A 27,427-nucleotide genomic window follows, 5' to 3' on the forward strand; every position below is an offset into this window, starting at 1 on the left:
ATCCGTACGTGACACAGTCGTAGTTGCGGAGGGAATAATTTATCGCTGATAAAATATCGATAAATCCGATAATCTCGTTTATCGTCAAGGTCCGGTAAAATATTTTTTTCACCGAACTTTTGATTTTCAGTTGAATTCGCATGCAGTTCACTGGTTGACCCTCATAAACTTGTGGTGTTATCTCATTTCAGCTGTTATGTTAAATGGTTTGGAAATAAATATGTAACATTTTAGAGAAATTGGGACAAAATTTTGTTTAAATTTTGGCCGAAAATCAATCCGATAAACCGATAGATTTTCGATAAAACTGATAAACCCGTTTCTCGGTGCCCTCTGGTATATTTATCTTACCGGTAATGTTAACCCAGCGGACGGGCGGCCGGGGCACGAGGCGCTGGCCGTCAGTCACTGGGTCCCAGACGAGGAAGCGGGCGCCGGCATCGCAGAGCAGCACGCCGCCGCGGCGGGTGTCGCGGACGAGCCACGGGAGCGGCGGGCCTTGGAAGCGCGAGCCCGGGACGCGGTCGGGCGGGTCGCCGGCGGGGACGAAGCAGGTGCTAATGGGTGGGTTGTTGAGGAAGACGCCGAGGAGCGGGGCGCGGCGCTGGCGGAGGAAGCGGGGGTCGGTGACGAGGCCCGCTTGCGGCCGGAGGCGGAGTAGTATCTGGAGGAGGAGGTCGTCTGGCACCAACGGCGCCATGCGAATATGCGATGTACACGTGCTGCCGTCTCTGTTGTTCAAGAAAATCTTGGTAATCCTAGAAGCTATGAAGTGCGGTGCTAGAATCGAACACGGCGAAGACATTTAAATCCGAAACGAGTTTATGTGTTGACCTGTTAATTTGAGCAAAATAATGGCGTTTGTTGTCCACGCGAACACATAGAACTTCTGCAGTATGTGTAGTGCGTGCAACTAATCATCAAAATAACGCTGAGGACCGAAAGATTGTCGCGAAGGCAAGGGACGTGGCCAAACTGCACCGGGGGGTTGTCGGTTGTCACCTTGCCAGCAGTCATCACAGACTTCTTTAACAATTTTGGGGACTCCGATCAGCTCAACTCTTTCGAAGTCACAAAACCTGAGCTCCAACGCCAAGAATCGCGAGCATGGCGCGTCTATTTTCACTTCTCAGAACTGTGTCGTCGGCTCAGTCGCCAAATACCACTGCTGGAAAATTGAACATTGGTTTTAGCCCTTAGTACCAGTTGGTTTTAGACCCGGTACTAATGTGAGCATTAGTACCGGGTCTAGCCGTTTCCTAGGAGCCCCCGTGACCCCCTTTAACTTCCCTCCTATAAATCAGGCGTCTTTTTCATCTTGCCCGAGCTATTTTCTCCAGCTCAGGTTTCATCCATTCATGACTAAGGCTATTTGATTCACAAGTGGAGATAGGAGTCCACTTGATAGAGTCACGTTGATCATCCAATGGCACAAATGCAATTCTTGCGAAGAGCTCATTCCATTTGAGTAGTTTGTCCCCTACTAGTGCTCTTCTAAAAAAGATATTAAGTGGTACAGAACTTAAAGTGCTAGCTACTGTTATACGCTCTTCTAAAGATGGATACTGTTCTTTGAGAGGAACATTTCCGAACCATTTATCCTCCCAGAACCTGGCCTGAGTACCATTGTGAAGGTTAAAAGTTGAGGAGTCAAGGAAGTGATTCTTGACCTGACCAGATGTGTGAGTCCCTTGGCTTCCATTGAATTTTACCAATAGTCTTATTTTTTAGTATTTCTTTCTAAGAAGCTCCTTCCAAATCCCATCTTCATTTATTAGCTTATACAACCACTTACTTAGCAAACAAACATTTTGGATTTCAAGATTCAGAATTGCAAGACCACCTTGGTCTTTTGGTAGACAAAGAATTCCCCATTCTGTGAGTTTGTATTTCTTCTTATGGTTATCACCTTGCCAAAAAAAAAATTGGACCTATAGAAATCCAATTTCTTAAGAATACCTTTTGTATTTCAAAAAAAGACATCATAAACATGATCAGACTACTCAAAATAGAGCTTATTAGGACTAACCGTCCACCATAGGTCAGCATCTTTCCTTTCCAGCCACTTCAATTTTTTCTGAAACTGTTCTTCAACTGCCTTCCAATCTTTATTATTAAGTTTTTTGTGATTCATGGAATACCAAATACCGGAAAGGAAATTGTCCAGTCTCACATCCAAAAATTTGTGAGTATTGATCCGTATAATCCTTTGCCTCTCCATAGCAAAACAATTCACTCTTGTGGAAGTTTATTTTTAATCCAGAAAGTTGCTTGAAAGCACATAATATAATTTTCATATTCTTTGCTTGCTCCAAATCATGCTCCAAGAACAATATAGTGTCGTCAGCGTATTGTAAAATTGAGAGGCCACCATCTACCAAATGTGGGATCAAACTTTGAATCTGCCCATCCTCTTTTGCTCTAGTGATGAATATAGCTAATATATTCGTCACTAGATTAAAAAAAATTGGTGAGAGCGGATCTCCTTGCCGAAGACTTTTTTGCTTTGAAAGTATCAACCCACATCATTGTTAACTTCACTGCCTCCGGAAATAAATTGTTGGATCCACTAGCACCACCTTTCATTCGGAGTGTTTGTTGAAGGAAAATCCATTTAACTTTATCATAGGCTTCCTCAAAGTCCATTTTAAAAATAACACCATTCTGCTTCTTCCTATTATATACTTTGCTCATATGTGTGTGAGAGGTGCTGAGGATCCCAGACCAACCGCCACGTTTGAATTACGGTTGCTCACGTATGTTCGGATGGGGTATTATTAGCTCCCCGTAGCCCATATTATTTTTCTTTTCTTCGTGAAGGAAAAAATGTGTAATTGCTCTGATTATGCATTCTGGTCGATGGACTGAAAGAAGGATATGTGCATCGACGACTGTCATGCCTGCCTTCCTGTAGCGCTGTACGGGATACATACTCTGACGTAGCACGCATGACACATGTTGCTTTCGGTGACTGATTTTATCGTAAGCAGCCTGACGACCTGAAACCCTGGCCATGTTTATACACATTTGTCTATGTATTTGACTTGCCCCCCTTGGTTCACGGATTTTGGCATGTTGTTGCTACCCAGCAACCCCCGAAGAGAACGGAGACGATGTGTGGAGCCAGGCACCACACGTTGACTTGTGAAGTAGTCTAATCAACGGAGAAATTTGCGCAACTCCTCCACCCCTGTGCGCCCCATATCCTCCGCCTCCGAGCGTCTAGATCCGGTGGAGGCAGCGGCGCTACTGCCCTCGAGCGATCACATTTGCCAGTTTCATCGTCCAATGCGGGCTCAGTATAATGCATCTCGATTGACGACAGCATTTGGGAACGCGCAATGAAGCGATTGTTGCTGAGGTCAAGCTCCACGGTAGCCGGGTAGCGGCTCGCGTCCCTAGCGGCGTCACACGCTTATAGCGCAACCACTACCGTCATCTTCTTATCCTCTGGTCCCCGTGTCTCGTAAAAAGTGTTTATTTAGACTCCAAAATTTATCCCACAAAAGTATTCTTTTATCTCTTAGTAAGCCTTATCTAATTAAAGTAACATTCACACCAATAAAAAAAAATATGGAGAAGCACGTAGAACCAATCAAATAATCAATTGATGTTATTTCCCTAGTTCCAACTCACGTGCATTTGTTTAGGATTCAGAAAATTAAGCAGATAGTACGATTTTTAATTACAATTAATATTAGTTATTAGAAGCAACATAGACATTTGTAATAGTACCTATTATCAAATAGAGCTCCCACGATGCAAATCGGGGTCCGTGTTCGGTGAAATCGGAGTTGCAAACTAGGTCAAGCATGCCTGCGCCTGGCCGCGGCGGCGCGGCGCGATCCCCCACCCGCCACTCGCTGACGGCGCACGCTAACGACCTCAACGCCCAGATCCTTCTCCGCCTCCCGCCGGATGATTCCGCCCGCCAAGCGGGCTAGCTTCTCGGCCGTCAGCAAGCGCCGCCGGCCACCGCCACCCTGCGTTCGTTGCACAGGGGACGCCTCCCGCGTGCCGGGGCTTCCTCGATCTTGAGCCTGCACGATGATAAGCAAGCGTGGACTCTCCCTCCCTCCCCTCGCGGAGCACCATTGCAATCCAGGGAGGAGCAAACTAGGGACCGAGTTCCAGTGCAGTCGCTATAGGGACTGCAAGTTAAGCGATCGCCAGCTGAGAGAGGGAATACTGTTAAGCACTGTGCAGTACTGTTCGGACTGTTCATGTTTTCACTGTATTTCGTTACTGTAGTATTGCGCGGACCGTTCACAGGCAGATCGGACGGCCAAAATCACGTGCAGTCGATCTCCGTCCACAAACTAGAGGTCAATTGGACAAGCGAGACAGCAGAACACAAACCGTCTTTGTGTGAAGATGGACTTCACAGTTTTGGCAATCAGCTGCGTGTGGATGAACTCTACTTCAACCTCCCCCGTTGTTTCTTACATCTGTCGATCGATGCTGTAACATTTTCTTTACTTTCTTCATTGCTGAAAGGAAAAGGTATATGTAATTGATCTGATAATGCATTAAGGTAGAGTGAAAGAAGGGCATGTGCATTGACGACTGTTATGCCTGCCGTATTGTAGGGCTGTACGGAATACATACACCGACGTGGCACGACACATGTTGCTTTAGGTGACTGGTTTATTATATTGTAACAGTCTGACGGCCCTAAAACCCTGTCCATGTTTATATGTATTTGACTTGCCCCCCTTGGTTCACGGATTTTGGCATGTTCTTGCTACCCAGCAACCCCCGAAGAGAACGGTGTGTGGAGCCAGGCACCACACGTTGACTTGTGAAGTAGTGTAATCAACGGAGAAATTTGCGGAAGTTGTGAAATCAAGCATAATGTATGTGCTAAATCGCGGACTATGTACATGAATTATCCAGGAAATCGCGGCAGTCTGTGCTGAATCAAATTGCGCTACTCTTTTTCAGAATGTCCACTTCCTTTTATTTTGGCAAAGTTTTCTCAGGTGTGCTAGCTTGTGCACCAAAATTATGCTTTTCGGGATCTTAGTTCAGTAATCAGAGAAGTGGATTTCATGCACCATGGATGGTAGCATCCTTTGTGTCTAATAAATGTATTCTCTCCGTTCCAAATTACTATTCTAGATATAAAATTTTTGATATATATGTCTAGAGATACGTAGCAAAATTAATGTATCTAGAAAAACTAAAACGAACAGTAATTTGAGACGGAGGGAGTAGCACGGTAGCATCGCCATCATGCAAGCTTATTGTACGGTCGATCCGATACGAATATGATAGCGTAGCGTGCACACGGTTTTGTCGATGAACTTGTGATGATTATCTACAACTACAATGATCGGCAGTGGATTGCTTAAACCAAGTCGTGCTTGGAGAACAAGTCGTCCATGGATGCACCCTTATGACCTGGAAGCCGTGTTATCCGCGGGTGCACATGCTCTGATCACGGCCTCACCTAACTGGCTACGATCAGAGCATGTAGAACACACCATGCATGGCGCGCGGGAAGGAATTTGTGGCGCCTGACCGGCGAATTTATTTGCCGACGGTTTTCGGATGGTACTACCATCAGGTACGGCTCCTTAAATCATGCCACAACTTGATTCCATCCGGTGCTCGATCGGTCGTCGGCGTCCCACTGCAAAAGGTCAACCAGTTCACTTCACCATGCCCTGAGATGCCCGATACGAACAGACAGTTCCTCTCTCGCTTTCGCTTTCACAAAGCGCACGAGCTTTTTTTCCCCCTTGCAGAGACAGGTGGTAACAAACCTTTCCAGCGCAGTTCAAAGAAATGCGGTTTACGGACGCAAGAACTTTGGGTTGATTTCTTTTTTTTTTGAAAAATGTTGTCAGTACAAATTTCTGTAAGAAAATATAATTATAGGGTCCTGGAAATGTTGTCATTTTAGATTCATGCCCACTTGGCCGAGTTGGGTGTGCCTACGAGGGCACGGATACATGCATGCCCACTTGTATGACATGATCATTTCCATCATCGCCGCAGTGTGTCTCGAATCAGGCCGCACGCGCTTGAATCAGGGTTGGGAGAACTGAGCGAGACGCGCACATGGCCATGGCCGCCGGCGTCGGCGATCACTAGTTCATCCAGCGGTGGCACGAATTTTGTTTTCGCTGCATGCAACAGCAAAATGTTATCCAATCATGAACACCAACATGCAGGCGCGCGCAAAAGTCAATCCCGGCCAAACCATCCACGCGCTGGGCAGTCGCTTTCGAGCTCGCTGCAGAGTATGAACGGGGCCGGGCCTTGCCCCTCCCCGTCCGGTACTCGCCTGACCGGCCGGCTACTCGTCGTAGCAGCAGCGGTTGGTTGCTTGTGAAGTGGTCCTTGCAAGTGCCATCAAGAACCTGACACACTATTTATACGGCTCCTTGGTGGCCATTCCTGGGCACGAACACACTCAGCCGTACGGCACAAAACAAACACTGGCTAGCTACTGACATGCAGGCGAAGATGCTCGCGCTCCAGCTGGCCCTGTGCGCCTTCTTCCTCCTCGAAGGGTCGGCGGCGGCGGTTCAGTGGACGCCCGCCTTCGCCACGTTCTACGGCGGCAGCGACGCCTCCGGCACCATGGGTAAGCACACCCTGCTCGATCCATCCGCCATGCTCTTGCATTGAGTTATTCTACATCAGGTTATTACGAATGCTAACACCTCTGCTCCGCCCATCGATCGATCACCAGGCGGCGCGTGCGGGTACGACAACCTGTACAGCGCGGGGTACGGGACGCGGACGGCGGCGCTGAGCACGGCGCTGTTCAACAACGGCGCCATGTGCGGGGCGTGCTTCACCATCGCCTGCGACGCGCGTAAGTCCAGGTACTGCAAGCCGGGCACCTCCATCACCGTCACGGCCACCAACTTCTGCCCGCCCAACTGGGCGCTCTCCGGCGACTCCGGCGGCTGGTGCAACCCGCCGCGCCGCCACTTCGACATGTCGCAGCCGGCGTGGGAGACCATCGCCGTGTACCGCGCCGGGATCGTGCCGGTGAACTACCGCCGCGTGCCGTGCCGGAGGAGCGGCGGCGTCCGGTTCACCGTCAACGGGCACAGCTACTTCGAGCTGGTGACGGTGGCCAACGTCGGCGGCAGCGGCGTGGTGGCGCAGGCGTGGATCAAGGGGTCGCGGACGGACTGGATGCCCATGAGCCGGAACTGGGGCGCCAACTGGCAGAGCAACGCCTTCCTCAACGGGCAGAGCCTCTCGTTCCGGCTCAGGGCCGACGACGGCCGCGTCGTCACCGCCGTCGACGTCGCCCCCGCCGGGTGGTGGTTCGGCGGCACGTACACGTCCAATGCGCAGTTCTACTGACGTCGATCGAGGACGTGATCTTCTTCATGTCTCTTTTTTTTCCCTTGTTCTGTGTCGTGAAAATGTGTAGTATACCCAATGATTTACCAGGTAATACCGTAGTAGGTCGACGTGGCATAGGATCAAACGCCGCCCACGCATGCTTATACGCCATATACGCAGGATGTACCATGTGATGTACTGTGAACCGTACATTTTTTATGAACGGCTCAGTGTCAGCCTTAATCTTCCAATTTCTTTCTGTGTAGCTGTAGAAATTTAGTAGAAAATTCTTCTTTTTTTCAATTACAAAGGCCCATCAACAATCCACATATGCTGAGTAGGCCCAGAACGACGACCGCAGTGGCCGAGACGGAATCCGAGGCCTGTCCAATCTCTGGCCCAACTACATGCCCCCCGGCCCTCGGGCCACTGTGGAACGTCACACGGGCGGGCCACACGCTGCTCCTCATTCGCGCGGCTCACGCCGTGCGTGACCCGGCTGCCGGCTGCCGGCTGCCGGCGGCCAGAGGCACGTCAGATGCTGTGCCGAGGTGATCCCAAGAAAGTAGGATCACAGGTCAAGATTTCATTTTTCTCCATGCAAGGGAGCAATTTTGATCTCCAGCAAAATTTAAACTGGGGTTTCAAAACTTTGTTTTAAATTTGCTTTCAGTCTCGTCCGCTTGCTAACTCAGAATGTTGTGTGCTGAAGAATAATGAAGCGCTGGCTGCTGAAGCTTCTTTGTCACGTCGTCAATCCGCTCCGCGGTCGTGAATCAAAGCACGCGTGCTTTTTTTCCTCAGCAAAGAAGAGAGATGCCCAGGAATCCGATACTCGAAGTGGAACCAGATGCATATCAAACACTATTTTAATTATGATACTACTCCGTACGAGTTTACCATCTCGCTGATCTCCATAGGTGTCCGTACGTACACCAGCGGTGTTCTTCTCCGTGCCATGTTTTCACAAATTCATCATCTGCTGCATCGGAGAAATTTGGAAGATGCTAAATTTTAAGCTAAGAAGTACTACTACCTGACAAATTTGAGCGCTAGTATCGCTGAACCGCCCATGGACCATAAGATCACCAAACTATTGCAGCCGGCAGCCGGTTCGCTCAACGCCGCGGGCTGTCTCGATCGTCAATGAAAACGATGACAAGAACCAGCCAACGAACCTGTGATGGAACCAAATTGGTGGGGAGGGCCGCCGGAGCACGGTCGATGAAGGTGATCAAAACTAACAAGCCAACCACCCTACTTAACCATCAACCATCCTGCTTTTGTAGACGAAATTTAGTAGTAATTTTGTTTTTGAAACGGCATAGTAGTAATTTTGCAGCCAACGGCGAAGAACTCCAAACTCAGTGACTAGAAGTCTAGAACGCAGGAATCTCACAGGAACAGCTTGGGTTATCCAAAGCCAAAGGTAGCCGAGCAAATATTCGCGCGGTCCACAGGAACCCAATTGAACTGAATTGACCCGCATCATGACCTAGACCGCCACGTCGACGTCGTGCCACCTGGACCACCCGCCGAAGTAGCTGTTCCACACGCCCTCCGCCAGCCTGTCCACCCGCAGCGCCGCGACCTCCTCCTCCAGCTCGCCGTGCCCCAGCCGCTGCAGCACGCCGGCGGCGTCGACGGCGCCGCCCGCCACGCGGGGCGCCAGCGTGCCGGCGAAGACGACCTCCTCGCCGTCCTCGTCCACGCCGCGCCACGCCGACCTGCGCAGGAAGCACCCGACCTGGAGGCCGTCGCGGGCGCCGTACGCGCTCGCGTTGGCCTCGCCGATCACCTGCACCAGCCCGGCCTCGGCCTTCCGTCGTCCCTCCCGGCCGCCCATGACCACGACGGCCTCCACGGCGCCGCCGTCCCCGCCCGCGGCGCCACGCTCCTCGGCGGCGAAGAGCCCCGCCGCCGCGAGGCAGAGGGAGGTGGACGCCAGCAGCGGCAGGAAGGAGGCCGCGGCGCGCGGGAACGCCGCGGCGAAGCAGAGGAGCGCGGCGAGGGCGGCCGCGAGCGCCGCGGACGTCGAGGCGCCCAGGGAGCGGTAGGAACCCCGTAGCTGCGACGCGGACGCGCGGAGCTTGGCGTGGACAGCACCGAGCAGAGCGTGGCAGGCTTTGGCGGCAGAACGAGCGGCCATGGCTGTGCCTGCTGCGAGCGAAGTGGGAGTTGGGAGTGATGAGCTGATTAGCCGCGGGCGCATGGTTGGGTTATGGAGGAGGAGGAGAACATATTCGCGGAGCAGGAATGTGTCGGCTCGTGCTGGTAATCGCCTCCTAGCTTTTGGAAACGGAGGGTGGGAGTGGGCGATCGGCACTGGAAAAAGAATCTTTGTGCTCGTGTTTTGGCGCAATCGTTTACCACTCGTGACGGAACAACGAACTGCACTTCCAAAAGCTTTCAGCAGAAAGTTAACCTTTAGTCCAGACTCCAGAGGCCACTGCTCTGCTCCGTGGACAGGCCCGAAACCAACTCAAATTTGGGCTGGTAAGAAATGGGCTAAACCACAGTCCACCAGAAAGCCCATAAAGACTTTGGGCCCGTAACTCCTTTGGGCTGCTAAGAAATGGGCTAAGCAACAGTCCACTAGAAAGCCCATAAATACTTTGGGCCCATAACTCCTTTGGGCTCCCGCGGAGGTATTATCGCTCCATCTGAGCTGCCCTCTCTCGCTTCAGCGAAGTCGGGGTCTCAAAAAAAAAAAAAAAGCTTCAGCGAAGTCGTCAATGAACACGTCATCACTTTCAGAGTTTCAGTGCTGCCTGTACGCCACGAACCGGGCGAGGTGCCGCAGCGGCGCGGCGCGCGCGGCGTCGAACCCGTCGAGCTCGGCCTCGGCCTTCGCGAGGAGCTCGCCCGCGTACGCGCGCGCCCCCTCCAGGCCCAACAGCCGCGGGTACGTGGCCTTGCCGGCGGCGGCGTCCTTGCCCGCCGTCTTCCCGAGCTGCTCCGACGTGCCCGTCACGTCCAGCACGTCGTCCACCACCTGGAGCAGGAGCCCCAAAAAGTGCGCGTACCGGCGGACGTGCTCCACCTCGGCGTCCCCGCCGCCCCCGACCACGGCGCCCGACGCCGCCGCGGCCTCCACGAGCCGCGCCGTCTTGTGCACGTGGATGTACTCCAGCGCGGCGAGTCCCACGGGCGCGGACCCCTCGCCCTCCATGTCGGCCACCTGCCCCGCGGCGACGCCGCCCACGCCCGCCGCGCTCCCGAGCTCCACGACGGCGCGGAGGGCGCGGTCGGCGGGGACGCCGGCGGCCGCGCACCCGCGAGCCACGTGCTCGAACGCCAGCGCCAGGAGCGCGTCCCCGGCGAGCAGCGCCTTGGGCTCGCCGAAGGCGACGTGGTTGGAGGGGCGGCCGCGGCGAAGCGCGTCGTTGTCCATGCACGGCATGTCGTCGTGGATGAGCGACGAGGTGTGGATCATCTCGACGGCGCAGGCCACCGGCGTTGCGGCGGCGGCGGGCCCGCCGACGAGCTCGCAGGCGGCGATGGCCAGCGCGGGGCGGAGGCGCTTGCCGCCGGCGAGGACGGAGTAGCGCATCGACTCGCTCAGGGACTCGGGGCACCGCAGGCCCTGCAGGGCGGCGTCCAGCGCGTCGTGCACGGCCTTGGCGGTGGCCGACAGGTAGCGCTCGAAGTCGAAGCTGCCGCTGCCACCATTTGCGACGTCGACGCTGGTGACTTTGGGGGCTGTAACTGTAGCAGCATGGGCGGCGGCGCACCGGACGACCGGAACGGATCGGCTGCGTCCAGGCGAGATCTGGGAAGTGGATCTCTGAGGAGCGTAGGGCTTGAAGCTTTGGGATGGTGCTCCATGCTGGACGAAGCAGGATGCCAACTTGTCCATGTACCCGTGAAGTGTCTCGGCCTCAGAGGAGGTGCCGAGGTGGAGACTAGAGAGTAGAGAGAGTGGAGGCACTGAGAGTTGGGACTTGGTCGGGCTTGCTACCATTTTCGGGGACGAGCACTTTAAATAGACAGGCAAGGCCAATACATCATTTTTAGAGCACGTTTGGTTACCATGGACTAAAGTTTAGTCCACCCATTTTAGCTAGGGGTGTTTAGTTTCACGGATTAAAGTTTAGTCCCTATCACATCAAATGTTTAGATACTAATTAGGAGGACTAAACATTGAACTAATTATAAAATCAAATGCACAGATGGAGGCAAATCCGCGAGACGAATCTATTAAGCCTAATGAGTCCATAATTTGACAATGTGATGCTACAGTAAATATGTGCTAATCATGAGTTAATTAGGCTAGATTTGTCTCGCGGACTAGCCTCCATCTGTGCAATTGGTTTTGTAATTAGTCTATGTTTAATACTCCTAATTACTATCTAAACATTCGATGTGACAGGAGCTAAACTTTAGTCCGTGGAACCAAACACTAGTCCCGGGTGGACTAAAGGGTTTAGTCTTCTAGTCCAATAGGGGTGGACTAAAGTAGACTAAAAGGCATTGGAGATATCCCTACCCCTCATTTATTGCCTCCCTCCTGTCCGGCCCCCTCCCGCCCAACCCCCGCCGCCATCGCCGTACCTGCTGCGGTGCCAGCGGTCACCACCAGGTAGCGTGTCACGCGAGGGCGGTGGGAGCAGCACGCGGTGACGGAAGGTCTGGTCGAGGACAAGGATGCGGGGGAGGATCTTCCTGTGGATCGGATCCGGGAGGAGGAGGACGAGGCTGCCCCCGGTCCTTCCCGTGCCTGAGGGGGAGGGGTGCCCAAGGGGGTAGCTGCGGGCGTCGAAGCACGACCCGCCGATGACGTAGAGGTGGCGGCCGACGGTGAGAGCCGCGAAGTTGGTGAGGCCGTAGAGGTGCGGGGAGCAGGTTAGTGGCGGGAGGGGCCACCAGGCGGTGGGGGTGGCGGGATCGAGCAGGATCGGCGAGGTGAGGAAGGGGTCAGTGGGGAAGAGGCAGAGGAGGTGCCGGTGAGGGAGGTGGAGGCTGCGGCGGAGTGGGAGCAGCGAGGCCGCGGATAGGAGCAGGCGCCACACGCGGGAGGTGGCGCGGAGGCAGGACTGGTCGGAGAAAGTGAGCAGGCAGAGGATGACGGCCGTGACGTCGTCCGGGAGCCCCGATCAGCGATGCTGCCACCGCCGAACCCCTATGCAGAGCTAGGGTACCGGCGACGTGGCCGGCGCTGGAGGAGGACGAGGCCATTCCGGTCGGCCCTTGTCAGGATTGATGACTCGAGAAGGGGTAGCAGGTGCCAGAACTGGGGGTAGAAGGCGCACGCCAGAATAGGGGTAGCAGGCGCAAGCAGTAACAGGGGAGCAGGGGTAAAAACGACTTCGTTCAACTGCATTAATGAACTTTAGTCCATCGAACCAAATATGATAGGGTCTAAACTTTAGTCCATGGACTAAAGCAACCAAACACCTGTAAAAAAATTGAGCTAGGTAGGCAGGAAGTTTTTTTTTTAAAAGGCATGAGATAGACGGGAACACCTGACTAGCTCAAGTGCTCGCCGACCTTCGCGCTGCCTCAAGTGCTCGCCGACAAATTGTGCGCTTGGAAGTTTGGAACACAGTACGGTGATAGGATTCCGACGGATCCAGCGCTACCTGACGATGTAAGCAATGGGGCTAAAGGTGAGACAAAAATTGCTAAGTCCCAACTAAACTTTTCATTAGCCTTCCAAGCTAATGGGAGCTAGTTTTAGATATGAATGATAAAAAGATCAAAATTACCCTTCTACTTGAGCCTTACTATTTTTTTTTTCTCCTGCACCCACTAAGGGCAGATGGACTTTTACTTATAAATGGCTGGCTCCAAAGAAGACAGCTAATTTTAGCCCACTAAAACTTAGACGTCTAAATTTAGTCAAGACTAATCTTTAATTTTAATCTATCCAAACAGGCTCTAGTCAACGTCTGCAATGGCTTGTCATTGATCCTGCTATGAGTGATGTCGACAAAGTAACTCGGTAGCACCGTTTCTTTTTTTTCTTTTGAAAGAAGGTAGGAGCACTGCCTATTCATTTAAGAAGGACTCGGTAGCACTGTTGTAACAAAACACGTGAAACAAGAAACTCTGCGTGTTTTTACACGTTTTTGCGGGATGTTGCAATGTTAAGAGGTCACTGCAGTCGCTCCTCGTGTCGACATGTTTTTGCACATGGGTCAGGGTTAGCCATATTACCTCCTAATAATTTGCATTGAATCCATTTCTGCGACCTTAATACCTCGACACGACACATGGCTCCCGCCATGGATGGAGTCTGGAGACCTAGGGGGTGTTTGGATACGAGGTGATAAACTTTAACAGTGTCACATCGGATGTTCGGATGCTAATTAGGAGAACTAAACATGAGCTAATTATAAAACTAATTGCAGAACCCTGTGCTAATTTGCGAGACGAATCTATTAAGCCTAATTAATCCATCATTAGCAATGGTTACTGTAGCACCACATTATCAAATCATGGACTAATTAGGCTTAATAGATTCATCTCGCGAATTACACTCCAGCTGTGCAATTAGTTCTGTAATTAACCTATATTTAATACTTCTAATTAACATCCAAACATCCAATGTGACGGGTGTTAAATTTTAACACCCTATTACCAAGCAGCCCCCTAATGTTGGTGGCTGTACCGACACTGTTCGATGTGCTTCCCGTAGCGACTGGCGAGAGATTTGGGTCCGTTCATTCATCGGGGAAACGGATTTGGTAGCAGCCGCGCGCGCTGGATCGTACACAGCTGCCGGTTTGTCGTTGGATCTCTGACGGATGATCGTACACAGTAACTTGGCGCGCGGCACTGCTGCGGCCGTCTGACTGACCGCAGTGTTTTTGGCCATGCGTTGCCCAGCAGGTTTTGTTCCGTGAATAATTGGGCAGAAAGCACGTGAGCTAACAGCCCCTTTGTGCGTTTGTGGGTGTGTTTCTCGCACGCTCAAAGATGCTGAAAGCCTGAAACCGTTTCTTGTCTCCAAGCAAGCCTGAAGAATATTCAGAGCAACCGGATCAAATTGTAACGATTGGAGGAGTCTTTGCCAAGCACTTTTTTCCGGTGCGCTGAAATTACTAAGGACGCGTTTGGTTAGTCGCACGAGGCTCGTTCAGGCTCCAGCGATGCATGTTGCCGTTGATTGGTTGCCTGCATGTTGGCCAGAGCCTGGCTCGGCGCATGCAAAAGGCACCGGTGAGCCACCGGTGAGCCTGGCTCCCGTGAAATGAAAATGAAATCCGGTTCTCGCCGGCCAGGCTCGCTGGATGCAGGCAACTGCTAGCTAATCATGATATTTAATAGGTGATTAGCATATATTAAGTGAGATTAGTGTTTTTTAAAAGTGATTAAGATTTAATGAGGTAAAGTAAGATCTATTAAAATATTTTACACAATATAAATATTATAATGATACTTGGTTGTAGTATTTTATCTCATGCAATATATTCTCGTGCGAGCAACCAAACAACTTCTATTCACGACCTGATCAGATTAATGCGTGCAACCAAACAAACTCATGTTGCATTCATTGAGCGTGGCTAGCGGGAGCATGGTACGAGCCAGGCTAGCCTTAGCAACGAACCAAACGCGCCTTAACCGGCTCAATGCGCATTTTTTGTTTCGACCCCCCTGGGCTCGGTCCGGCCTTATTGTACTGTGTTTGTCTGAACGTTGGGGGTCAGTGGGACACACACTGACACACACACGCTAGCCTGCCTAGCCATTAGCCAAAGTGGACAGCTCACCTGACGCATGAGAACATGAACATGAGATTTCATTAGGAACATAACATGAGATTGATTAGTATTGTTAATGGTCTTTTGAAAAAAGATTAGTGTTATTACTTGCCTAGTATGTTTCTGAGCTAGCGCTAGACGTGTGTCGCTTGCGAGATCGACAAGATAGATAAGAAGGAACGTCGTTGGAATTATACAGTACAAGTCTGTGTCACGTGGAACATGTGTCAGGCCACGCTGAAACATCACCGCGCCGGGTGCGCGTGCACGAAATGACGAAACCCCTCCGTTTTCGTGTGGGAAGGCCGGCGTGCGTTTTGTTACTAGGTCACTGTACTGAAAAAGGCCAAAAGGAAAAATGTACTGATGCGCGCAGATCTGTCGTACGTGTACTGTGTATGTGTTTTGAGGTTTGTTTTCTTTTCTTAATTTTTGCGTGAGACCTGCCCCTATTTCTTCAAATGCAAGGGAACAAATGAAGGCGCAGTTGAGAGCTGCTTTTGAATTTCAAAATGCGTTTCACAGTTCACACCACCACGGCAAGTGCCTGCAGGACAGCAGGAGAATGGGACAAGATGGTCAGAATTATTGGCGCATCAGCTATGAGAGGAGGATGGGACAAGATGGTCAGAATTATTGGCACCCCTCACCCCTGCAGAGCCAACACATCAGATGGTGTTCTGAAAAGGGTTCTGTAAGCTGGGCAAGTGAGGATAACGATGGGTCGATAGCCACAGGTTAGATCGGTGAGTGAGGTGACTTCCGGATGTGTAATGGTATTCATCTGCGTGTATTCAACTGCTCCAACCAGCAGTGACTGCATGTATTCATCTGCATGTCTTCTTAGGGCGTGATTGGTTGCAAAGGATCGGACCGTCCAGAACGGACCGGTTGTTCTGGATCGTGGGAGACGGAATAGAGTGATACAGAGGGTTTGTTTGGTTGCACTTTGCTGTCGGCCTGAATCATGCGAGGTTGTGTTTGGTTGTTCTGGTTGTATCGTTCTCATGTACGACAGGAGTCACTAGATTGTGTTTGGTACATAGAACTGGATGAGATCGGAGCACCCTAGCACCATATTGGTGAGGTTACCAACAAAGATGATGAACATGAGATGTTTTAATATTACAAAGGCTGATCTCGTGCTTGACTACTTCCAAAGATAATAAACTAGTAGTAGGAGTACAATAATAATAATAAATTGTAGCGTAACTACGATATGGAGCCAACTAAGTTCATTTGCCGTCTTTTTTGAACCGTCAGTCGCTTCTTTGACATCGACATCTCCGTCACCAGTGAACTCTAGAAAAGATGCAATTGCCTCCTCTTTGGAACTAAAACTCTTGTAGCAACAGTTTGGATAACCGGTGACCTGCTGATGACAGGTTACCCAAGTTGCATACACTCCAGGCTTCCTACCACGGTACACAACGTACCAAGCCATTGTGCCTTAGAAAGGAAATGAAACTTGATTCAATTGCAAAGGTAGATGAATGATAAAAGAAAATGTGGAAATAGTAACTATTGGCCTCAGATTTTATTTGCATCTTCTCTTAACCTTGAGCTTGGAGCATCAGTGACACTAGATGAATACCAGACCACAAACAGTATGACAATGGCAATAGAAACAGCAGGTCATTGGCAACAGAATGACAAGTATGACAACAGCACAACCAGAAAAAAGGAACAAGCAGTACCAAAGAGGTCGACAACAAAAATAATATGACAGAAGCATGACAGGTTACCCAATTTGCAACAGAGGCAATAGAAACCATCCTAGGACTGCCAACAGAAATAGCAACTTCTGAGCAACCATCCCGGGACAACATCTGAGCAACAACAGAAGTTTGGAGAAGCAGTACCAAGGGATAGGTGCAACAGCATCAAATTGCTTGGGTAACCAAGATAGGTAACTCCATATGCATATTATCCAATTTGCATAGGTATATGTTTGGTAATAGCAAGTCTGATATGGTAAGTTAGAAAAAAATTAGCCTCAGATGTTATTTTCAACTTCCCTTGATCTTGAGGTTGGAGCATCAGTGACACAACAGGAAAATAAGACCAAAAACAGTAGCACAATGGCAACAGGAACAATAGCAATGTCACCAGAAATAACAGTGGCAGCACAACATGGACAATAGCTGAGCAACAGCACAAGCATAAGTAAGGAACATGTAGTACTAGTTGGCAACAAGAAGAACAAGATCAATGTCATGGTCCCTCACAAGCTCAAGGTCATCTGATGCTACCCATATTCTTTTAATTGGGCAAATAAGTTTGTCATCATAGGCATTTTTTCTTACCTTAAATAACATAAGTAACCATCAAGACAGTAGATCAATAGCAGAGCACAAACAGTAGGACAATGGCAATGGAAACAGCAGGACATTGCCAACAAAAAGAGCAGTAACAGCACATCGACAACAACTTAGCAACAACACAACCAGAAATAAGGAACAACCAGTACCAGGGAGGTCGACAACAACAACAATGTGACCTAACCATGACAGGTCACCCAATTTGCATATTACCTAATTTGCAAAGGTAGATGTATGATAAAAGCAAGTGTGATGTACTAACTGTTGGCCTCATATTTTATTTCCATCTTCTCTTGACCTTAGAAAGGGGAGCATCAGTGAGAGAAGGGCAAAAGAAGACCAAAAACAGTAGCATATTGGCAACAGAAACAACAGGACTGCCAACAGAAAGAGCAGTACCAAGGGATAGGTGCAACAACATCAAATTGGTTGGGTAACCAAGACAGGTAACTCCATATGCATATTATCCAATGTGCATAGGTGTGGGCGTGATTGGTTGCCCGCGTCCCACCGTCCGCTGCATGACCCCGAAGCATCCCGTGCACTCTCGCAGGAGTGACACAAGACGAAAATAAGACCAAAAACAGTAGCACAATGGCAACAGGAACAGCAGCAATGTCACCAGAAATAACAGTGCCAGCACAAAATGGACAATAGCTGAGCAACAGCACAAGCATAAGTAAGGAACATGCAGTACTAGTTGGCAACAAGAACAACAAGATCAATGTCATGGTCCCTCACAAGCTCAAGGTCATCTGATGCTACCCATTTACTTTTAATTGGGCAAATAAGTGTGTCATCATAGGCATTTTTTCTTACCTTAAATAACATAAGTAACCATCAAGGCAGAAGGAAGCAACCAACACATAGGAAAGGCTGAAAAGAAGATGGACTTACCAGGTAGCACAAAAGCAGTAGCAGGTCTTAAGAACAAGAACAATGGCATAGTCACTCACAAGCTCAAGGTCATGTGATGGTACCCATGGGGCAAATAAATTTATCATCAACAGCACAACCAGAAAAAAAGAACAAGTAGTAGAAGGGAGGTGGACAGTAAAAATAATGTGCCAGAAGCATGATAGGTTACCCAATTTGCAACAGAGGGAACAGAAACAATAGGACTGCCAACAGACCATAACAACTACCAGGTCAACATCTGAGCAAAAACAGAACCAGAAAGAAGCAGTACCAAGGGATAGGTTCAACAACAACAAAAATGTTGGGTAACCAAGATAGGTTACCCAATTTGCATATTATCCAATTTGCAAAGGTATATGTATGGTAATAGCAAGTCTGATATGCTAAGTTACAAAAAAATTGGCCTCAGATGTTATTTTCATCTTCCCTTGACCCTGAGCTTGGAGCATCAGTGACACAAGACCAAAATAAGACCAAACACAGTAGCACAATGGCAACAGGAACTATAGCACAGTCAACACAAAAAACAGTAGTAGCACAACATGGACAACAGCTCAGGAACAACACAACCATAAGTAAGGAACATGCAGTACCAGTTGGCAACAAGAATCACAAGATCAATGTCATAGTCCCTCACAAGCTCAAGGTCATCTGATGCTACCCATATACTTCTAATTGGGCAAATAAGTTTGTCATCATAGGCATTTTTTCTTACCTTAAATAACATAAGTAACCATCAAGGCAGAAGGAAGCAACCAACATATAGGAAAGGATGAAAAGAAGATGGACTTACCAGGTAGCACAGAAGCAGTAGCAGGTCTTAAGAAGAAGAACAAGACCAACATATGCATCCATGAATTCAGAACATCTATCCAAGATGAAAGAAAAATACCATCACCAGCACATGAACCACCAGGAAAGCTCAATTTAGCAGACTAAAGACTTGGCATCCATCACATTGACCAGGTGTAAGTGTTCATGTTTACACACCCAACAGATCCCTCCCAACCACCTTTACCAGATGGAACCATGTAGCCTATGCTATACAAAAATATTTGCAGCCTTGGAAATATTCCAAATGGTGTCTCTACCCTCACCATCAGTGGTTAGTGCTAACCCAAAATGTCAGACTACAGCATAGGCAAGCAAAATATCATATAATAGTCCTTAACCACCTAGAGGAAGTTAGATTGGCTCAGGTAGGTCCTAAGCCAAAGGATCCTATGGGCTTCACTCATCTGAACAAAGTATAGGCCTTCTGCTTTGTTCTTCAGCAAGTACACAAGTGCAAACATCAAGGCCTCCTGTGAGTACCCAGGACAGGACATGACACAACCATAAAGATCTGCATGGACCTCATTGTGCTGAGGAGCTTTCAGGGCTTCTGCAACAGAGGCAACAACAACAGTCATACCATGCATCAGCTGGTATTCTTCCTCACCCAACTTCCTCCTTTTACCACCTCTCCCTTCCTTATCATCAGAACTCTTAGAGGTGTCCAGCCCATTGGAGCCTACATTTTTCTTACCAGAATCACCCTCATTCCCATCTAAATTAATTGTCTCTATTGTAACATCCCCCCCCTCAAGGTGTCCAAGGTCAGTTGGTACACCTAAAGGTTCATTGGAACCCATGGCAAACCTACCAGTAGCCTGACTAGACCCAAAAATGGCCTCCATTTGGACATAGTTCTCAATTGGGGTGTTCAAGAACTTGGCATCAGCAGGATGATCCTAGTTGGGCAAAAGGTTGTGCAACAGTTAGAGATAAGGGTAACTATTAACCATAACAGTGAGATATATGTAAGCTGTGGCCTAACCTTAGTGTGCCCTATCAGATGCTCCTCCTCAAGGACTATCATATGATGGTCCTCATTCCAGAGAGCACCACTGAGATCCTTGAGCCTAGCAATCTTAACCCACCTCTGTCTCCACTTGCGTAGGTGGTTATAAATTTGGTTGGTGGTAACATTCACTTCAGCAAAATCAGAAACCATCCTAGCAACTTGCCTAACATGCACTTCCTTGAAGCCTTTGTCAGTTTTGACCCCTTGCCCAACCAGATCATGAAACCTCCTAAGCATGAAGGCTGACTGAACACTGGTCCATTGCATTGGCCCCCCAGGCTTGGCTCCATTGGGTGGAGGGCCTGCTGGGAACACTTCCTCCACAGCAGCCACCCCACCCTCGGCCCCTGCCTCATTGACAACACCAACCACATCCTCACCCATCGCAGCCATGTCCTAACCATCATACCATAACAAAAAGAAACACCAAAGCACTTAGAAATCAAACATGAAAGTAAGTACTGCATGCAAATATCATACCAAGTTGTATTGTTCATGATTGCAGTTACACATCATAGCAAAGTACCAAGGTCTCAGACCATATTACAAATTCATCAATGCTAGTTAACAGTACATGACCCCAAGTACTTAAGTGCAATTAAACTCTAGAAGATCCCCTATTCTGCCACATTTGTGCAGCCCATGCATCCCTTTGCTGTGCCCAGGTTCCATTATCAGCACTATGTTCTGGCTCAGGGGGGGTATCAGTGGAGTTAGGAGTCCAAGCAACTTCAGTGGGAACATGTTCATCTTGTCCATGCCTAAGTATCCAATTGTGCAGAATACAACAGGCAAGAACCAACTTAACTTGGGTTTTGTAAGGATGGAAAGGCTTGTTATCAAGGATTCTGAATCTATTCTTTAAAGCACCAAAGGCCCTCTCTACTGTCACCCTAAGGGAAGAATGCCTCAGGTTAAACAACTCTCTTTGATTTTGTGGCCTATTTGAACCAAACTCCCTCAAGTGGTACCTTGTACCACGATATGGCGGCAGGAACCCAGGCCTAGCTGCATATCCAGCATCCACAAGATAGAATTTCCCTAGACAATGTAACAAATGGAGATGATTTATCAGTTTAGTGTGTGCAAGTATTGTTGCCATGTGTGTATGTGAGTTATGGTACCTTGTGGGACTGTAAGACCATCTGTCCTTTCAAGAGCATCTGATAAAATCAGAGCATCATGTGGAGATCCCTCCCAACCAGCAAGCACATATGTGAACCTTAGATCAAAGTCCACTGCTGCCAGTACATTCTGAGTGATGGTGTGCTTCCTGCCTCTAAAGGCAGCTTGCATCTTCAAAGGCACTCTAGCTAAGACATGTGTCCCATCAATTGCTCCTATGCAATCCTAAAAATAAAAAGCCATATTAACAGGTTGGTACCATATTGGTCAGGTCAATTGGGTTGCAATTAGGAAAGGGCCACCAACCTTGAAATATGGGTTCCATCTCCTGCTGCCAAGGATCCTAGGATGGACACTAGTGGATGCTGGAACAATCAACTCATTTCTCAACTCACCAACTGCATACAAGACTTGATGAAAGAACCTACTGATAGTTTCAGGTGACCTCCTAAATGTCATGTTAATGACCCTGAACCTTTGGTTGTGTCCCACTACATGCAAGAACATTGCTACCTGTTCTTCAACAGTGGCATGGATGCTATCCACAACCAACTCTCTAGACCGAAACAGGTCACACAGTTGGAAAAAAGGTGCCCTTCTCATCCTTAGCAGGTTGACACAATGCACATCATCAGATTCATAAATGAATCTGAGGTTGCTATTCCTCTCTCTGTCCCTCTCTGCCATGGGACCATAGGTAATAGATCGAGCATCCTCACTTCTCCTTCTAAACCACAAGAAAAACCAAGCAGCAACAGCAGCAACAAGAGCAGTCGCAGCCCGGCGCCTACCTTGGAAGTCCATGTCTAAGAATACAATGCAGTGTTCATTAGAGCTCAGTATACAAGAACTTGGGGTCAGGTTGTTAACCAAGCAAACATTCAGAACTACATTTTATCCTAGACGCGGCTGCCACACCCGAAGGTGCTCCTCCGGCGGCAAGGAATCATCATCGACCTAGGCACTTTGCTCAGCTCACTAGGGCGTCATTGGTTGCAAAGCAGTAAGCCATGATTTCAGGACTCAAGAAATCAGATCGACAAATATACACGACAACCTTAGATGCGCATAAGAACGAACATAGGGTTCATGAAAACCATAAATGCAGATGCACAAACAACATAGGGTGGATGAAAACCAACCAAGATGTACCGTCGCAGGACCGGCGGAGGCACACGGTGCCGCCGGAGGACCCCGACCCACATATAGGATCGTACAAGAACCGAACAAAAATTCAGATCGACCTCTACACATGTGAGAACCATAGATCTGCATCAGAAAAGTACCTACGGTTCATCACAACCTTAAATCCACAAAAGGAGCGCACGGATCTGACAGAAGAATAACCTAGGGTTCATCGACACCAACCAAAAAAATACGAATCGACAGATCAGCGGGGGAGAGGGGATGAAGCAGTGTAAAGAGGAGGGGGAGATGTACCGTCGCAGCACCGGCGGGGGCACAGGGCGCCGCCGGAGTACCTCGAGCCACCGGCGAACCGAGGTCGAACAGGAGGAGGAAGAGGAGAAGGCGCACCGGGGAGGAGGGGAGCGAAGAAAATGGCCCGAGGATGGGAGGTCACCGTAACCTCCCGCGCCTTTAGCCCCGATACGGCGCCATCTCCCACCCTTCGCCCAAATCTTCCCGCCAGCATCGCGCCATCCCGGCTCGCGAGAGAAGGTGCCCTCTGGGCGGACGGGGCGATGCGGGATGGAGTGAGGGAAACGAACGGGGGGGTGCGCCGTTTCGGTTCTGGGAGAGCAACCAAACACGCGACAGTGCACGGGATGCTTTGAGGTCATGCAGCGGACGGTGGGACGCGGGCAACCAATCACGCCCTTAGTGGTGAGTGCCGGTAGCACTTGCATGCGTGAGTGTGTGCGTTTCTATTACTTGTAATAATGATCATGGGTCAGTTAGTGACCCTATGAACTCCTCTGTGCGTTCTATATAGAGAGAAGCCAGAACCTGTTTGAAAGTAGCACGCATATTTGAGAGTCCAAATAAAGAAGCATCATCTACATATTCGTTGCCTTGTTCAGATATTTGGGTATGCATTCCTGGGTATTTTCCAACAAGGGCATATACGGTTCTTATTAGTAAGCATGATGCCTGATACACATATGGCCCGCTTCCCACAGGTTCAGCTTGGAAGAAAATGCTGAAACCAAAATCGAACATTCATTTCTCCCCAACTTTGAACCCACTATAGTATTGCTTTAATTTTAGTAAAGAAGCCAAATTGCTCACCATTTTTACTGAAAGTAGCTGACTCTGACTTCTGTTTCCTTAGTTTGTTTTTTGGCACCCTTTTGCAGCAATCACCGTGCGTAAAGCCGTAAAGCCGTTGGACACTATACTAAAAAGCACGAGTATTCTAAAGCACTATGGGACTGTTTGGATCCAAGGGCTAAATTTTAGCTCTACACTTTTAGTCCAAAATTTAGCTCTTGGAATCCAAACAGGTGGACAAAAAGTGTAGAATAGCTAAAATTTAGACTAAAAACTTTAGCCTCCAAAGAGGCCCTAAAAGGGGCTAAAAGTGCCCCTCCCCACCAATTTCCACACCTTGCCCCCCTTTCCTCTCTCCTCTCCGCGTGGTCCCCCCTCCCGCACCCCTCCCTCTCCTCCGCCTCCAACTTCCATCGCCTTCGGCCAGCCCGCTGCCTCCGATCAGGCCCACGTCCTCAGTCCCCCCCCCGTGGCCTCACGGATCGGATCGGCGACGGCGGCTTCTTCCAAGGCCCCGCGGAGGCACCGTTGGAGGCTATGATGGCGTGCACGGCCGTGGAGCTCCACCATCACCATGTTCTTCAATGGCATCGCGCCCGCCGGATCCGAGCCTAGGCCATCCTCCGCCTCGTCCGCCATCCTATGCTGCCCCCGGCTGCCGCCCTTCCTCTCGTCGCAGCCTTCCTCGGGGATGGAGGGCCGCGGCGGGCCGTGCCGCCACGCGAGCGCCGCCGAAGAATGGGAAGAAGGCGGACACCCCGTCACCTCCGCCAGCACCCGCCTCCGCGGGCGCGGGCGCGGGCGCTGGAGCAGCTGGATGCGGGTGCGTGGACGGAAGGGAGGAGGACGGTGCATGGGCGGAGGCGGCAGGTGGATGGAAGATTGGAGAGCGTGCGGGTTCGGTGGTGTCATCGGCGACGGAGTCTCGGAGGAGAGGAGGGGAGGCGGTGGCGGATGCGGGGGGCTCGGATGCGATGGGGCTGGAGGCGGCCTCCTCCTGGGACCGCGCTGCAGAGGCGAGGAGGAGGGAGAGGATGAGGAGGTGGTGAGGAGGACCACACAGCGGATGCGGCGGAGGCGGTGCGGGGCAATGCCTGTGTGCTTGTAGAGAGGAGGGATAGGGAAGGAGGATAAAATTATCTTTGTTCAACAACATTTATGGACTTTAGTTCATTTTAGTCCATGGATCCAAAAACCCCAGCAGAACTAAATTTTAGGGGCTAAATTTTAGGAACTAAATTTTATCTGCATATATGGATGCTAAATGAACATGATAAGGATGGACGTATGGTGAAACGTTTGGACATACCTGCCAGTTGATGAAGTTCGTGAGCACTATCGGCACAGTCATGCTCCTTTCACACAATGAAGCAACATGCAAGAAGGTTCAACAAAGTTTAAATTTTTGAAACGAACTGGGTAGAAGAGCTGTCGATTATATTAAAAAGAAGAAGTTCCAGACTAGAAAAGTACAAAGCACAAAAAGGTGAAAAATGAAGACAGCTATTAATTACACTTTAGAGAGTATAATGTATTAGCAACGTGCCAGAAGAGCGGAGAGATGCTTTGCCCTGCCATGGTCCACATAGCGGCCTCGTCTTTGAGTTTTTATAAAGAGCATGATGTTGATTGTAGATTCCTTGTGATGAAAAATTCTCGCATTCCTCTCTCTCCACACTGTCCGTGAGGTGAGCATGATGATAGAACTCATGCCTTGTCTTGAGCAGCAACTTGCTGCGGCCCTCGCTATCCACCATGGATGTAATGTGTCCGCGTGCTCCCACTTCCTCAGGTGAATTGCTGGGGTAGATACCCAGTCCGCCACCATGACCCAGAGCCTTTGGGTGAACCTACATTCAATGAGCAGATGCATGGCCAACTCATGCGTGTTACGACATAGTGGGCAGTTGATTTGATTTGGCCAGCCCCGCTCCTGTAATCTATCTGCCGTCCAAAGGCAGTTTTGAATCGCGAGCTAGGAAAAAATCTTGCAGCTTCAAGCACCCATACCTTCCAAATTAGCACATCAAAATTGGTCGACATCGAGCCATGAGCCATGAACTGGGCGTTGTAAGCTAATTTGGACGAGTAGGTGCCGTCGGGACTGAATTTCCATCCGATCTCATCCTGCACAGCAGGTCGTAGCACCACTTGTTGAACAACTCTCCATAGGAGGACGAACTCCTGAAAATGTTGCACGGAGAAGCTACTGTGCTGTAGGTTGATGTCCCTAATCTAGTTTCTGTTACATAAAGCTTCCCACAGGCTCCAATTCTTTCTCCTTGAGACCAAGTAAATGCGCGACGTCATGTCCCTTGGGCGCTGTCCCTGCGCCTAGCCACTATGCCAGAAGGAAGTCTTTGCACCATCGCCTATGTCGATAGTTGTGCATGCGGCAAAGAGCTTTTTATCCGTGTTATTGCAGGGAACTTCGGATCCTACCCAAAGCTTGTCCTCCGCTTTCCACTCTTTCCATAACCATCTGAGCCTTAACCCTCTTGCGAACTTTGTGATGTTGAGGATGCCCACACCCCCAAGCCTTGTCAGCCTGGCGGACCGCACCCAATTTAATTTGCATTTGCCACCACTTAAAGCCGTCACCCCTGCCTAGAAAATTTTTCTTTGTTTGGAGTCAATGTCCTCCATCACTTCTTTGGGAGCTTCTAGCACTGGCCTGTGAGGTTAGGACCGATTTCGTAAGTTCTAAATCGCCGCCAGGGTCATGTTCCTTGCATTCCAAAAGCTTGCCAATCACCTTGTCAACAACGTGCTGGAAATCGACTCGCTTTAATCTTCTCATTGTAAGTGGAAGCCCCATGTACCGAACCGGGAAAGAAGCTCTTGCCACCGGAAATTCCCCAATAATGCCTGTCAGATTCACACCCTCGCATCTGATTGGCACCACACTTGATTTCTCAAAGTTGGTTTTCAAACCTGACGCTTCTCCAAATCTGGTCAGAAGATCAACTAGCACAGTAATATCCTCTCTGATCGGGTTTAAAAAGATAGTGGTGCCGTTGGTGTACATGGAGGTTCGGAAATTCAGGGACCTGCCCCTCAGCTTGCTAATGAAACCTTGCTCGGTGGCTAGCTCTAGGAGGTACGTGCAGTGGCTCAATTGCATAACAAAGAGGAGCGGTTATAGGAGGTCTCCTTGCCGTAGACCTCGTTGGTGGCGAATGGGGCTGTTCGGGATCCCATTCAGAAGCACACGGGAAGATGAGGTATGAAACAACGAGACCATCCAATCTCTCCAACGGGTGGGGAAGCCCAGACGCTCTAGCAGAGATAGCAAATAATCCCACCAGATAGAGTCAAATGCTTTGGCAATATATAGTTTGAGAAAGAGAGTTGGTATTCTCAGATGGTGGAAGCGTCTCGCCATGTTGTGAACTGTCAAGAAATTATTATGGATGCTCCTTTTCTTTATGAATGCCGATTGTGATTTTTAGATGATGTCTTTCATGTGAGGAGCTAGGCTCATGGCAAGAACCTTGGTAATGATCTTGAGGAAAGAATGAATTAAGCTTATCGGCCGAAAGTCACTAACTGATTCGGCTCCTTCCTTTTTCGGCAGTAACACAATGTTCGCTGTGTTGATTAAGGGCAGGCTCATGCATCGTAGGTTGTGGAACGCGTTCATGGCCTTAGTGAAGTGGCCCTTTATTATCTCCCACCGGGACTTGAAAAATACCCCTGTGAACCTGTCAGGTCCAGGCGCCTTGTCAGAGGGCAGCTCATCTATTGCTCGTTTAATTTCTGTCTGGTGAAAGACTTGTCAAGAGCATGGAGGTCCAGTCTGGGAAGATTCATGCTTTCCCAATTGATGTCCTGCGTCCGCTCTCCTGGCGAGCTCATCATTCTAACAAAGTGATCTTGGACTAGTTTGACTTTCTCCTCGAACTAGGATTCTATACTCCTTGCAGCTGTGATAGCATCTATCCTGTACATCCATTTAGGAATCT

The 27,427-nt window shown here is 49.6% G+C and overlaps 5 protein-coding genes across 5 annotated transcripts; 1 reads left to right on the forward strand and 4 right to left on the reverse strand.

The window, feature by feature from the left end:
* The first annotated feature begins 6,082 nt into the window (after positions 1-6,082).
* On the forward strand, positions 6,083-7,565 carry LOC117859148 (expansin-A8). The gene is made up of 2 exons (XM_034742348.2): positions 6,083-6,595; positions 6,704-7,565. The coding sequence occupies exons 1-2, from the start codon at positions 6,463-6,465 to the stop codon at positions 7,330-7,332; spliced, it is 762 nt and encodes a 253-aa protein (XP_034598239.1). The 5' UTR covers positions 6,083-6,462; the 3' UTR covers positions 7,333-7,565.
* Positions 7,566-8,609: 1,044 nt separating this feature from the next.
* On the reverse strand, positions 8,610-9,555 carry LOC117859149 (uncharacterized). Its single transcript, XM_034742349.2, has one exon. The coding sequence runs from the start codon at positions 9,524-9,526 to the stop codon at positions 8,810-8,812; it is 717 nt and encodes a 238-aa protein (XP_034598240.1). The 5' UTR covers positions 9,527-9,555; the 3' UTR covers positions 8,610-8,809.
* Positions 9,556-9,706: 151 nt separating this feature from the next.
* On the reverse strand, positions 9,707-11,277 carry LOC117859147 (uncharacterized). The gene has a single exon (XM_034742347.2). The coding sequence runs from the start codon at positions 11,171-11,173 to the stop codon at positions 10,076-10,078; it is 1,098 nt and encodes a 365-aa protein (XP_034598238.2). The 5' UTR covers positions 11,174-11,277; the 3' UTR covers positions 9,707-10,075.
* Positions 11,278-19,434: 8,157 nt separating this feature from the next.
* LOC140222706 (uncharacterized) lies at positions 19,435-20,496 on the reverse strand. The gene is made up of 2 exons (XM_072293572.1): positions 20,079-20,496; positions 19,435-19,992 (listed from the first exon to the last, which is right to left on the reverse strand). Exons 1-2 carry the CDS (start codon positions 20,487-20,489, stop codon positions 19,435-19,437), a joined length of 969 nt encoding a protein of 322 aa, XP_072149673.1. The 5' UTR covers positions 20,490-20,496.
* Positions 20,497-20,703: 207 nt separating this feature from the next.
* On the reverse strand, positions 20,704-21,935 carry LOC140222707 (protein ALP1-like). The gene is made up of 3 exons (XM_072293573.1): positions 21,537-21,935; positions 21,230-21,455; positions 20,704-21,146 (listed from the first exon to the last, which is right to left on the reverse strand). Exons 1-3 carry the CDS (start codon positions 21,915-21,917, stop codon positions 20,704-20,706), a joined length of 1,050 nt encoding a protein of 349 aa, XP_072149674.1. The 5' UTR covers positions 21,918-21,935.
* Positions 21,936-27,427: the final 5,492 nt, after the last annotated feature.

This window comes from Setaria viridis, chromosome 5 (genome assembly GCF_005286985.2).
Source record: "Setaria viridis chromosome 5, Setaria_viridis_v4.0, whole genome shotgun sequence".
Lineage (NCBI taxonomy): Eukaryota > Viridiplantae > Streptophyta > Magnoliopsida > Poales > Poaceae > Setaria > Setaria viridis.